This window comes from Cynara cardunculus, assembly GCF_001531365.2.
Source record: "Cynara cardunculus var. scolymus isolate 2C chromosome LG 6, CcrdV1, whole genome shotgun sequence".
Classification (NCBI taxonomy): domain Eukaryota; kingdom Viridiplantae; phylum Streptophyta; class Magnoliopsida; order Asterales; family Asteraceae; genus Cynara; species Cynara cardunculus.
Window position 1 is genome coordinate 18,183,794 of NC_037533.1, and position 15,232 is coordinate 18,199,025.

At 34.5% G+C, this 15,232-nt stretch overlaps 1 protein-coding gene across 1 annotated transcript in view; it reads left to right on the forward strand.

The window, feature by feature from the left end:
- The window catches only part of LOC112514482 (protein BONZAI 1-like), a 14,360-nt gene extending 6,234 nt beyond the window's left edge, over nt 1-8,126 (forward strand). The window contains exons 8-16 of the mRNA XM_025120973.1: nt 1,382-1,443; nt 1,551-1,653; nt 2,134-2,248; nt 3,749-3,825; nt 3,903-4,040; nt 5,657-5,821; nt 5,932-6,045; nt 6,790-6,886; nt 7,635-8,126. Coding sequence (XP_024976741.1) covers nt 1,382-1,443; nt 1,551-1,653; nt 2,134-2,248; nt 3,749-3,825; nt 3,903-4,040; nt 5,657-5,821; nt 5,932-6,045; nt 6,790-6,886; nt 7,635-7,747 — 984 coding nt within the window. The 3' untranslated portion in view covers nt 7,748-8,126. The remainder of the gene's footprint in view (nt 1-1,381; nt 1,444-1,550; nt 1,654-2,133; nt 2,249-3,748; nt 3,826-3,902; nt 4,041-5,656; nt 5,822-5,931; nt 6,046-6,789; nt 6,887-7,634) is intronic.
- Nucleotides 8,127-15,232: the final 7,106 nt, after the last annotated feature.

The following is a 15,232-nucleotide window of genomic DNA, read 5'->3' on the forward strand; positions in this document are numbered from 1 at the left end:
ATATATTGGTTCTGAGTGATATTGAAGCACCTCACAGAGGGTAAATGTCAAAGTAAATACTAATTCCCCAGTCCGAAAATGAGTGTCCACATTTCAGGTCCCTTTATGTAGGTAGCACGAGGTAGTATTTTGGCAACCTCATATTATCCTCAAGGCCGTAGGTGTTCGTCATCAATGAGTTTTCATTTTCCATACTGATTATCATCTGTGGGACAATGTTTTGTTGTCTGACTTCCATTATGAGCTAGCATTTAGCAATCTCATCCCTAAATTATGAGGGTAAAGTGTTTGTTAGTTGTGGGGATTAAGGGATGACTCAATGACGGGATAATCTCTTTGGATCGTGAAAGTTCACTGTCAAAATACAATAATTCGTCCCTTACCGTCTTGGGTATCACGAATTTCGTGTTGGGATAATCCAAGTGAAACCCTCTATTTCAAAGGCTGTGAGATCGAATCCTTATATATACCCAGATTCTTGTTTACATATTTATATAAGAGATCGACAATTATGGAGGTTAAGAGTGGTTATAACCGTTAATGGATAAGATTAGAGAACAGTTACAACTGTATCCAAACTCTGGTTGTACCGAATCTAAGTCTGATTGCGCAGAACCTAAGTCTGATTGCACAGATCTTAAGTATGATTAGACTTGGGGGCCGTTTACCCAAATACTTAACCGGTAAGCACTTACCGGTAAAATTCAACACTATCACTTACTTAGTGGGTAAGATTTTAGTCCACCAAAACGGTATCGTATGCAACAATTTACCCGGTAAGCGCATGGTAATCATTACCCTCACTTACTGGGTAAGACTCTCGGTCCTTGCGTTCGCTCTTACTGGGTAAGATTTTTGGTCTTTGTCATATTCATCCGGTAAGGTAATGTGACTTAGTAAGCACTTACCCGGGTAAGTGTTTGGTACACGCCCCTGAGTCAAAATTCGTCCAACCTCGGGAACAATTTCAAGAAGGTTTCCAACCTTCTGAAATTCGTCCAGATTATCCCGAAGCTTAAATTATCGATTCCTAACTGTTCTTAAAATCATAAACCACCGCCATGGGGCTCTGCCCCTTGGAACTCCGCAAAGGGGCGCGTCCCCCTTGACCCCTACCTTGTGGCGATCTAAGGTGATAGGGGCAACATTTGTGAGTGTGCACTCAGCAACTCCTAACTCACATATGTTTTGCCTTGTCACTTTAATCGATCTCAAGTAAATCACAATTTACCAAATGGGTGATGACACTACAATCACCAACAGTGTTCAGTTGCTGCATTTTATATCATCTGCATGTGGAATTATGTTCAACATATGTCATACTCTTCTTCATTTAGCCGGTGCTAGATCCTCTTTTATTGTTCTAGTGGAATCTATGCAGGACAGTCCAGTCGTTATCGAGTGCTTCAACTTTAATAGTAACGGGAAGCATGATTTGCTTGGGTAAGACAATACCATTACTTTTGACATCCTTTCTTTCGATATAAAGTGCTGATTTTGCTTTTTCTTTTTGATCCGTTTTTGTTTTTTCATTCTTTTGGGCCATTCAGCAAAGTTCAAAAGTCACTTGCAGAGTTAGAAAAGTTATCTTCTAGTAAGCAGGGAGAGAATTTGTTTTTACCCATTACTATTGGCAAAGATCCTCAAACAAAGGTAACCACACATTCGTATTTGTATACATGAATGCCTGTGGATCTACAGATTATACCAGGGAAATTGACAGAAATAGCCAATCCACCAAAGTCAATTCACTTTTTTAGCCATGTTAGGAATCCACTTCCCCAAATAGCCAAAGTTTACGCATAGTCCTTACGCATAGGATTGATTTTGGCCAAAAAAAAAAAAAAAGATTCTAAAAGCAAACCTTATGCAGAAAACATGGAAAATTTACGCAGAAACTTTATGCAGAAAGTGGTTTCTACGTAAGGTTTGTTTTTAAAATATTTTTTATTTTTTGGCCGAAATTAATCCTTACATAGAATGCGGAAGAATTTTGCGTAAACTTTGGCTGTTTGGGAAATAGGGTCCTGAAGTGGCTATCAAGTGAATTGACTTTGGTGGATTGGCTATTTTGTCAATTTCCCATTATATTATTGTGCTTTAATCTTACCCTTTATAGTAAATTTGATGCAGGTACTGAAGAGTCAACTTTTTGTGGACAAGTATTCCGAAAGTGTTCATCATACCTTCCTGGATTACTTGTCTGGTGGATGTGAATTGAACTTCATGGTGGCAATTGATTTCACTGGTATTTAGTTCTGTTTGTTGCTCTGCAGATTCATATGTTACTTGCTAATTACTCCTTCCGTCCTAAAATAAGTGTCCACATTGCTATTTTAATTTGTTCTAAACTAAGTGTCCATAAGTGCGTATTTTTCAATTCTACCCTTAATTATGAGATGAAGAAATTCATTGCTCCCTCTATAATTAAGGGTAAAAGTTTCACTTAGGTGCGTTTGTCTGGTTTTCCGTCAAGTTCTGTATGGATAAAGCTGTCCGTGTGGATTAGTCTGTCTGTAAAGATCGGAAAGGTTTTTGTTTGGTAGGGTTTTTTCATAGATTAAAGGAGCGTGTCTTTTAATTGAGAGGGGCATTTTGGAAAAAAAACTTGGTTTTCTGCATAAAGCTCTCTCCTAAAATTTCTATATCATTAAGCCAATACCAAACAATCATATATAGCTGACCAAATAAGATGTGAGTCCCATTAAGCTCTTTAAGCTGCTAGCCAACAGGTCCTTGGTTAATTAAAAAGTATGATAATTACACGTTTCTAAAGCTAAGTGACTTTTTCATCGTGGTCATTTGTTTTGGGGCGGAGGGATGATATGTTTGGTACTTACAAACTGAAATGACTTCTCTGTATCATGTATAGATGTGTTATCAGTTGGTGTTATGGAATTCAAAGAGCTTTAAAAAATTGTGCAAATATCGTAATTATTTGTAAACTTGAAATTTAAGGGATTATGCATTAATAAGCAGTACCTAATACTTAATATGTTGTTTTTATGACTTTTTACCTAAATGCTTTATAATTTAGTATAGATATAGGTAATATATTTCGGACTTATTGCAAAATTTAGTCTTGATGTTGTTTTCCATGGAGTAGGCTACCGCCACTCATCACAGGGATGGACCCAGTGTTGTGCATACGGTGGCACAGGCGACCACTTCGTTTATCCTTCGCAGTCTAAAAAATTATAGGGTCATGAAAAGTGCTACTGTATCAATTCATTGTGTGCCACCGTATATATTTTGAAACTACAATGAGCACACAAGTTTCCCTTGGTAGAGTTGGTTGCAAGACTTTTCTTCCACCCTAGACCCGAGTTTGAGTCCTATTAGTGTCATTTTCTCGGTTTTTAGTTTTTAATTTCAGATTTATTATGTTTCTAAAAAATGTGCAATAAAAGACTTGCAGAATTATTATGTTTCTAAAAAGACTTGCAATAAAAGATTTGCACACATGACCTAACATATGAAAGCAATGAACTAACCACCAGACCAATGTTGATTTTGTGAAAAATATCCGTATATTTGTTTTTTATAGTCAAATGGTGCCACACTTGAAAAAATTTCTAGGTCCGTCTCTGATTCATCATCTAGTTCAATTCATGATTATTCTTTTCATTTTGTTTCTGCTCTAATTTTCTTCTACTATTATCATTTAGATTTCAAATACTCGGGCATCATTTAGATTTTGCACTTGGACAAGAACTTATGCTGCTTAACTTGTAAATTCTGTTGCCAGCTTCAAACGGAAATCCTCGCCTGCCAGATTCTTTACATTATATCGACCATTCTGGACGACCAAATGCATATCAAAAAGTGAGAAGGAAGTTTATTGCATTTTATTCAAAAATACACTTGAAAAACACATTCTAATCCCGTTCCACCTATTTTAGGCTATACAAGAGGTTGGAGATGTATTGCAGTATTACGATTATGATCGACAGTTTCCTTCATGGGGCTTTGGAGCACGGCCCATTGATGGTCCAGTCTCTCATTGTTTCAACCTAAATGGAAGCAGCACTAACCCAATGGTAATATTTTATAGTATGCAATTTGAAGCATTCAGCTTTCCTTATAAATTCCCTTACATTTCTTTGAGGATATACCAAACCTAAACAAACCAAACGAGCCCAGTATTTCTATAACATCCCAGGCCAACCGTACTAGATATTGTCCGTTCTGTCCACACACTCGGACTCATGGTTTTAAAACGTATCTGATAGAGGAGGTATCCAGTCCCTTATAAGGCAACCTTTGTTCCCCTCCCCAACCGATGTGGGATCTTACAATCCACCCCCTTAGGAGCCCAGTGTCGACACTGCCACGCCAGTCCGAATCCCAGCTCTGATACCATAAAAAAAAGAAGTCGTGACAAAGTGGCAAGGTGTGTGCATGTGTTTGGTCATTGGTGTAGGTCCCGGGTTTAAATCCTGTTGGCAGCAACTTTAATTTTATTATAAGATCCCACACCGGTTAGCGAGAGGAACTAAGAATGGTTTACAAGGGACTGTACCTCCTCTATGATACGTGTTTTAGTACCATGAGTCTAGGTGTGTGGACAAAGCATACAATATTTGGTACGGTTAGCCTGGGATGTTACAGTTTCCTGGGCCTAGGAGGATGAGATGTACACAGACCTGACCTCTACCCCTAAAGAGTAGAGCGGTTATTTCTGTAAAGCGCCCGACTTGTGCAAAGGGTGCGAGAAGTAATAATAAAGCATACGATAAAGAACTTGAAAACAAGAGAGGTAGTGCTAAAATTTGAAAAGTGGGTTAGAATTAAGCAACAACATTGAAACATACAAACAGATTAAACATACAAATAGAGAAGGTGCAAGAGAACATACCAAAATCAAAGGACATTTGGCCTAGCGGTATTGTAGTCTTTGGCCTCGTAGGAGGTCAGGGGTTCAAACCTCACCTCACCACAGGTGAGGAGTCTGTGAGTTTATTTGTTGCATTTGCCGTGTATAAATATTATATACATTAAAGAAAAGAAATAACAAAGGTACAAAGACCAAAATGCCCCTAGTCTAACCTAGGGCTCAGGAGGCTTATATGCTGGCTCACTAACCTACATTCATCCTCTACCCCCACAAAAATAAAAAACTGAGGAACTCCTTGGTAACCATTCATCTTGACGATATGCACATGTGCATACAAGTAATTGAAGTTGATTCTTGGCTTTTATGCACGTGTGCATGTTATGCACTTGTGCATACCGGACAAATTGCTTACAAGTTACTTGCATGCACAGATGAGCGGTTACCAGGGTGTTCCTCAGTTTTTCATTTTTTGTGGTTTTCCTATGAACTTGCCGCTATATATATGTATATATATATATATATATATATAGATAGATAGAAACACTCATGCACACTTCTCACGTGGTTTTAACCCTTGACCTCGTGGGAGGCCAGGCTCTACAAGTAACCCAGTACCGCCTGTTTGTGCCAAGATATTTGGTGGAAGATAAAATGCAACAGTATAGTATATTATATTCCAGTTGCCGAAATAATATATCTGTGGATTTGGTTTGACGGAAATAATTCGTGGTATTTTTCATGACCATCTATTCATTTAGACTGCACTCATGAATCCCTTTTTAAATACTTATATTCAATTGTATACTCTTGTATTCCCAGGTTGCAGGGATCCACGGAATCATGACAGCATATGAACGAGCTCTTTCCAATGTTTCACTTGCAGGACCAACCTTATTTGGACCTGTAATTACCTCTGCAGCAACGATAGCCAGCCAATCATTGGCAGCTAATGAACACAAATATTTCGTTTTATTAATCATCACGGTATGCGTTCATTTATTCATTGGATTTTAAAAGTTATGTTGGTATTTTCTTCAACGTATGATTAATTTTTTATCCGTTTTTTCGTTATGATTTCACTGGCGATGTGACAGGATGGAGTGATTACAGATCTACAGGAAACTAAGGATGCCCTTGTGAAGGCATCGGATTTGCCACTGTCGATCCTCATTGTCGGTGTTGGTGGGGCCGACTTTAAGGAAATGGAGGTAAGTAAATTGCTTCCACGCCCGTGTTGTTGACTTGTGTGGTGCAGGCTGTTAGAATCATAAATATTTTGAGAAAATGAGAACTAATTATTCATGCTTTATTCATTATGAATATCGTGACAGATATTCATGGTGAAAATTATTCATAATGAAAATACATGATATTCATAATTAATTATATTCATGATTACAAAACCAAATCAAACGTACCCAGTGAATCCCATGCTAAGTGTTACGACTATATCCATGATTATTCTTCCCCACAGGGTAAAGAGGTTGTTTCCGTTAAGAAATTAGGGTTATTCATAATGAATAGTACATGAAATAGATGGTTCTCAGTTTTTCATATTATTTAGAGTAATTACGTTTTATGTTCCAATGATTTGTTAAAAATTGTAGATTTCGTCCTTGTGGTTTTGAAATTTTGATTTTCATGCCTATGGTTTGCAATTCAGTTCTATTTTAGTCACTGAGGACAAAACATTACTTTTAAGTATAAATGACTAAAATAGAAATGAAATCTAAACTATAGGGACCAAAAAAGAAATAAATTTTAAATCATAAGGACGAAAAAGATAATGAATTACAAACCATAAGGATGAAAATCGCAATTTCAAAACCATAAGGACGAAAATAGAAATTTTCGACAAACCATAGGGACTAAAAACGTAATTTACTCTATTATTATGGTTACGAAAGCTCCGGCAACTAATTTTATCAAGACGTGTTCATTTTTGTAAGCAGATTTTGGATGCGGATAAAGGCGAGAAACTTGAAAGTACAACAGGGCGTGTTGCATCACGTGATATCGTCCAGTTTGTTCCGTTTAGGGATGTACAAGGTAATATCATAAGCATTTTCGGGGAAATTTACTGAAATAGCTAAAACTTATAGGTGGTTTCACTTTTTAGCCATTTTCTGACCCAAATTCACTTTTTAGACAATCCATATGCAGAAGGTTTATGCATATGCATAAGGATTGGCTTTCGGCAAAAAAGAAGAAGAAAAAAAGAGGCTTCTGCTTATGGATCCAGAAACCTTACGCATATAGTGGAATCCTTACGCAGAAACCCTACGCATATAGTGGAATCCTTAGGCAGAAACCTTATGCATATGCGTAAGGCTTCTGTATCCAACCACAAGGGTGGTGCCTGATTGGTTTGAGCTTTGACTCCAAAGGTCAAAAGTACCAGGAGGTCCTAAGTTCAAATCCAAGGAGGAATAAAAATCCTCTTGTGGCCATGGAGGTTCAAATGCGGTGACTCCCGGCTATCTGCAAAGCAAGTGGTCACCCTGGGATTAGTCGGCTTGCATAACGGGTTGAATATCCAGGTTAATAAAAAAAAAGGATTATGTATCCTTACACAGAGACCTCTTTTTCCTTTTTCTTTTTTTGCCTAAAAACAATTCTTGCGCATATGCGTAAGTCTTCTGCACAAGGATTGACTAAATTGTGAATTTGTGTTAGAAAATGGCTAAAAAGTAATACCCTATTTGTTGATCGGCTATTTCCATTAATTTCTCACATTTTCTATTCAATTATGACATAAATATTAAGATTTTGGGTGTGTGTGTGTGTGTGTTTTCAGGTGGAGAAGTTTCGGTTGTTCAATCGCTTTTGGCGGAACTACCGTCACAATTCTTAACCTACATGAGAAACAGAGGCATTCAACCAAAACCACATCCACCTACAACTTTGTAAAACCAATTCATATTCTTTGTGCAATCTTTTATTTCGCTATCAAGTTCCCTGGTGCCAAACAGGCACCATGGGCCCTTTCAAGTCTTATTTTTGTATCTCCATGATGTGAGCATATCTGGTGGCCTATCAAACGGGCCACCAGATATGCGTAGATCATGGGCATACAACTAGAACAAGAGTGCCTGTTTTCCACATCAAAATGCGGTAATTCTTGTATTCGAAGGGCAGAGTGGTCGGGTTCCCCATGTGGTTGTGGCAATTTGTTTTCGTGCTAGAAAATACTTTTGCGTGATTTTGGTTGTTTTTTGCATAATAGGTTACAACGGTTTTGTACTTGTGGATATTTGAACATGATCCAATTCCATTTGTGTTGGTGTTGCATTCAAATTCACATTCAAGTATGTATGTGTAGTGAGTATGACAAGAATCGAGAATTTTATCAGATAAGTAAGAGAGAAGACTCTTATCCGGTTAGTGTTTGTTGGGTAAGAGATGTATACTAACAGTCTTTTTTTATGGCAAAAACTGTTACACGATAAGGTAATTGAAGATGGTGACTTGCCCCAATAAGCATTTGTAAAAAGGTATCTTAATTACCTGATCACCGCTTCTCAACGGATAAGAAGCCCTCACCTGTTTAGAGATGTTGATGTTTATCAACCCCTTCTTATAGGTCTATGATGTTGACTTGGTAAGCTAAGGTATGGACATTTCTCTTACTCAATCAGTGATTAGTGTTGACTTAAATCGTACTTTTACCCGGTTATTGTTTACTCAATTTACATTGGTAAACGGGCCATTAGTGAAAAAGAGCAATCGGTAACCATGGCATCATGCGATTGTAGCGTATGAACGTTTCATGCTAGAAAATAGTTTTGCGTGTTGCCCTATAGCAAAAAAAAGTCCACAAAGTAAACTTGGAAGTTATTAACGCATTTTAGCAAAAAATCATACAATCTCTTGGACAATGCCATAACTCGATCAATTCATTATTCAAGTAAATATAACAATACCGGGTAGGCAATTGGTGTCATTTTTCTTGACAATTGAGAATGACAAACATCGATAATCTTACACAGTAAGAGACATAGCAAGTCTGAGATCTTATCCATTGAGGTAAAAGACTCTTATCTGGTAAAAAAATGCTTACCAACAATCCATTCTGATGACTGATGATATTACCCGATAAAATAAGTGCATATGGTAATTATTGCTAGTATGCTTACCCAGTAAGAGTTTGATAAACTACCCTTCAGATCCCCTTATATTCAATCAAGTAACTAATCTTCTATAGTAACTTCACATTGTCACAACTCACAAGGGTTTATCCAATCAATGTTTTTAAAAGAATAGCGTCGTTGAGTTTTTCGACCCTTTGCCTTAGGATTAGTCAGTTCAAACATCTCACAGATAGATAGAGAGGTAGGAATTTATCGAACGAACTGCACTCCTTCGTATGAGCTGTTTGATAATCGTATCTTTTAAATTTATAAATGCCCATATGGTTAATCAATAATTACTTTATTGGCTTTTTAAAAAGTTATTTCAAGTAGCGTTTCAATAAGTTAAAAAAAATATGGTTTTTCCGTTAGGGCCTTTTATATATTTTCAATTAATTATTATTAACATGTTCTCATCTTACATTGACATCTAGCTTATCAGTTAGGTTTTATCAAACATGGCTAGTTTGTAAAGGAGTTTGTGTAACATAACATTGGTATAGTAAGGGGTGTGCAGAAAATCAACTGATTCAATTAGAATCAACCGACCATAATTGGATACCAAATTGTAATTGGATCAGATCGGATTGAAAATTTGAACATCCAATTTGGATCGGTAAAACAGGCGAACCGAACCGATCAAATCAAGTTAATCATCCGATGACCATCCAACCATTATTCAACTATCATCCAATTAATTTATTTTCAAATTGCTTAAACCGGAATTTGTTTTATGTGAAGCTTTGAATTTTTAACGTCACTTGTGTTGGTTTTAACACATAAACAAATTCATATCATTGTTGGAGAATCGAATTGAATTAACACACTGGATGGATCCGATCCCCTCGGATCATCCATTGGATGGAACCGATCCGATCCGATCATCCATTGGATCGGATCAGATCAGTTATCCAATGCTAATCGGATCGGATCAGTTGACAAAATCCAACATCCAATGGATGATTGGATCGAATATGTTCCCCTCACATCCAATGGATGTCAACCGATGAATATCCCTAAGTATAGTCTTATGGTAGGTAGATTCTCTAAAAAAGTTTCACGAAAACAATCTCTCAACCCTTTAAAATAGAGGAAATGACAGACATCTATGATTTTCTCATCCAAATTTTGGTTTTTCTAGTTCTTTTTTTAGGAAAGGTAAATTATGAAAGAAAATCGGTGAGGGTAGTTTGGGAAGGAAAAAAAAAGAACGTCCCTGTCAAGATTAAATCTAAAACGCTACGTCCATTTGCATATCATTTAATATCCTAGAATATCATTTAATTTCATAGATTGTCATTTAATCTATACTACACGTTTTATAACCAAGTGGAGATGAAATGACAATCTAGACACTTGACTGAATTAAACGTATTCCATCCAACTTAAATACAGTAATTAAAAACCTACCAAAAATTAAAAACTACTGTTTACAATCAGTTTTCCGCATTCGATCCTAACCAAGTCTAGTTTCAAATCAATCACAACCAAATAAAATTGGGAATTTTAGGGCCTTGTGGTCCAGACAACTCTAACCCCCCTCGGTCCTTTTCACATATGTCTTTGTCTTGATCTGGTCCCGAATAGACCCCTGGTCCTTCTATCCAGGTATAGGTTTAATGCAATCATGCCTACATTGTCTGTCTAGTCACTTACGTATTTGCAAACCATTTGAGCTTTATAGGACATAAAATCAGTCATATTTATACACTGATCTTCAAAAAATCTAAAAAAAACAGATATATATATATATATATATATATATAATGTTAATTGTGATCATGCTCTCTCTACCACAAAATTTTCTCTAACCCTAGATAGAGTGTCCAATTTCCATCAAGTGACCACATTCTATAAAGTATTAAAGACAAAATGTTTGGCAGGATTAGGCTTCCTACATTTAGGGTTAATGTCTACTTTAATTTAGTTAATACACACACAAAAGTTATCAATATTCACATATGATTATGTTAGGTTAATTGCCTCCAATGTCAAATCAAGAACCTTTCCTCGTTCTTTTTCTTTTAAAGCCATTAAACATTATTCACATGTAATTATATCGTTTTATATACATACAAATTGGTGTCGTGTTCTCACATGCTATGTATATAGGGAATGATAGAATATGTTACATGCAAATCTGATTATCGTGACTAAAAATAGCAACAGTTGGTTTTACAGTGTTCAATTCCCCAACTCAGATTTTGATTACTGAAGAGAAAAATAATATGATTTTTGATATGCATGTAAACAATTGTTGCATCAAAATTGATTTTTCAAGGGTAAATTTGTAAATATCGAACTGTTTCTTACTTTTATCGTTTCTCTGCTATCAGTTATACCAATTATTATGTTACCATTTGCAGTAATCAGTCGTTATATTCAACGTCTGTTCCTTCAACTTTAAATCAACATCTTCTACAACGAAATTTGATAAAGACAGTTTCATCCAAAGGGCTGGTGTTTCTAAAGCATTTGAAAGACGGGTGGTCGTACTTATATTCGCACAAACAGTGGACAAGAAAAGCATATGATTTACCTGGTCAAATCGATAATATTAAACCGATTATAATATACAGAACTTCCTGATTCTCTATTCAAAAGAGTCTTTACAAAAAGAACCAACAACCCTACAAGTGACTTGGTTCTCGATCAGCCGAAGTAACAAAAATATAATAAACAACCCACCCAACTATCCTCATATGGGAAAGAGCGTCGTAGCCCGCAAAACCTTTTTGAACTTGGAACCATGTTCTTTGTCCAATCAATCAAAAAGAATGTTGTAAAGAACGTCCCCTGAAACGATATATATGTTAAACAAATTTAAAGCCAATTAATGGGTTCCACACAACCACTTTATGGTGTGAAAACAACACAAAATATACACTTTGAACACCAAAAAGTATGCTTTAAAATGTGAATAAAAATAAGCCTATGTGACATGAAACAAATTGAAGTCATCATATTATATATTCACAAAAAATACCAAACTTGTGATGTGTTAAATTCAATGTATCATGCACTCCCTACCTCCCTTTAATTTCACTTTACTTTCATCTCATCATTACGGTTCAATTCTATTTAATTAAATTTAGTTTATATAGTTTTTATTTACTAATTACTAGAAGGGTATTCGTGCAATGCAGCAAGATACATCTTGATTTTAATATTTTATTTTATTTTTTATCTCACTCGATGTTATAATATGGTCTTATGTGATTTTGAAAAAAACGATTATGTTTTTATTTTTGAATAAAATATAAATTTGAAGATATCATAAAAATTTGATAAAATTATATCGATATTAGTATCAAATTAACTATTTAAAATTTCCCATTTTTTGTTTTTTGATTCAAATTTTTTAATTATAATTTAATTTAAGTTCAAAAATGAAGTAATTTATTGCCTCAGTCTTTGTCTGGGGCTGTTCGGTTTTGTTTCTCTTTTTTTCTCGCTTGTTCTGGTGGATTTTTGTACTTCTTGTGTCTAGCTTCTTGCTGGATCTGTTGTTTTATATATTGGTTGGCTTGGTGAGGGCGATAGTCATGCCGTATCTCTCTTCCTTGTCCTTCCTTTTTGCCTTTCAAAAAAAAAAAAAAACAATGAAGTAATTTATATTTGATTTAGTAATATAATTTTCTTATAAAGATAATAGTTAATTAGTTTATTAAAACTCGATAATTATCCTAATTATATTTTAGATTTTTTATATTTTGAAATGAGATGTTTATCCTTTATCTGATTATGTTTATCCGTAGTTAGTTACACGAATTCAAACATGAGCTTTAATAAGTTGTACTAATGCATAATTTACTTGTAATATTGAACTTTAAGTAATATGCATCAATATACAGTACTTCATGCATAAAAAATGGTTTTTAAGAGTTTTTATCAGATGCTTTATAATATAGTGTAGATTATACATTTTTAACTGAGAGTATATAATATATAATATTTATATACGATAAATGCAACAAATAAGCTCACACATCCTACTGATGCTAACCCTTGGTATCCCGAAAAGCCAAAAATACTATTAGGTCAAAAGTCATTTGATTATAATCTTATATGTTTGTAAACTTTATGTATAATACGAGGGTTGTTTTATTAGCGAGTTAAAAAAACGCTACAAAAGATTTGATTTTTTTAGCCATATTTAATTTCCTCACTGTTTTTTTTTTTTGTAATTACTGATAATTTGATGGGTGGTTATTAATTTATTATCTTTGTGGTTGAAGAAAGTGGAGTCGACATGTTTAGAGGCGGTAGGTCTAACGGTTTTATGGGCTATTTGGTCTTTTTAGAAATGAGACTCTTTTTAGGCTTCCTAGACAAAGCGGTGTTGTGGGATAGTATTGTGACTCATTCGTTAATCTGGGTTGTAAATAGGAGTAGTAAGTTTTTTTTTATTAACCTGGATATCCAACCCGCTATGTGAGCCGACTAATCTCAGGACGACCACCTGCTTTGCAGATAGACCCGGAGTCACCGCATTTGAACCTCCGTGGCTACAAAGGATTTTTATTCCTCCTTGGATTTGAACCTGAGTCCTCCTTGTACTTTTAACCTTTGAAGTCAAGCTCAAACCAATCAGGCACTACCCTTGTGGTTAGGAGCAGTAAGTTTAACATTAATTGGGTGGGGTTGGTTACAAACCCCATTCTTGCTATTTCTTATATGTGATATGTTTTTCTAGCTTTTTGTTAGTTTTCTATATAATCTATATCGTTCAGTTATTATTATTATTATTATTATTTTTTAATTTATTAATAATTTTTAAAAAATGTATTAAAGGTTTTTTTTTTTTTTTTAAATTAATGGATTTATAGTTAGATGACAACTTGATGGCATCACAACACAATGAATCGTTATAGGGGTGATTGATTATGTAACCTATTTTATTTCATTATTGCAATTCAATCTTAATCGTTCATTTAATCTATTGAATATATGGTTTTTTATAAATATTTTGATTATTTTTTAATATAAAGTGTTGATCATAACTAATAAACTCTAATCATTTCCATAAGTATCTCAATTGATAGAGTTGTATTAGTTGTACAAATGAGATAAATGACATCTAAAACGTCCTCTAGACGCATGATCATTTACTTTTTATGTGTCGTTTGACATATAAAAAGCATGTGTGAAAATGCAGCATTTATACAGTATTGTTTTATACAAGAGATGTTCATAACTGTTCTGTGTGTGGAAATAATAGTCAACAATGTTTCACATATAGAAAACACTGTATAATCATTATATTTTCACACATGCTATTTCATATTTGAAACAACACATAAGAACTAGTTTACAAATTTATACGAATTACTGGGTTTGTAAAAAAATAACTCTATGTATATACATATACACACCCCGCCCGGGGGGGGGGGGGTCTTAAGAACCCAAAAAATTATGATAATCTTGAGAACTGGTGCATCATGTGCGTTTTCACATGATATTTTTTACATATATGGCTTAGATTTAATGTATTGATTAATATATATATATGTATATATATATGTATGTATATATATATGTATATATATATATGTATATATATATATATGTATATATATATATATATATATATATATATGAGCGATCAAATACAAACCACCCATTTGTACAAACCATGAAAACCTCATTCAACTAATCATAATTTTTTATTTTGTTCATTTTTTTGTAACTATGAGAGATTGATTAATCATTTTTATTGTGGAGAGTGTTAATCATGGATATTATTATCTTCATTATTTTAATTTTAAAGAAATATATGAAACAGTTTCATTAAAATTTCATTAAGCATTATATGAAACAACTTCATAACCATATATGAAACAACTTCATCAAAAAAAGTATTATATGAAATAATTTCACAAGATTAAACAAATTCATAAAAAAATTTCATAAGATTACGACGAAATCAACGGATGAGAGCGGTTTGTACAAATTGAGTTGGTTGCATATGATCATTCTTTTATATATATATATATATATATATATATATATATATATATAGGGTTGGGTTCACGTGAGACCCATGAGACCACATTTTTATACGTAAACTTCACAGAAAAACACTGTGAAGGTTTTAAAAAGTCGAACCTTCACAGCAAAAACACTGTGAAGGTTTTAAAAAGTCGAACCTTCACAGCAAGGTTTTAAAAAGTCACCTTCACAGCATTTTTGCTGTGAAGTTTCAAGTGTAAAATGCTGGTCTCACGGGTCTCACGAAAACAGGCTGGTCTCACATGATCCCAAG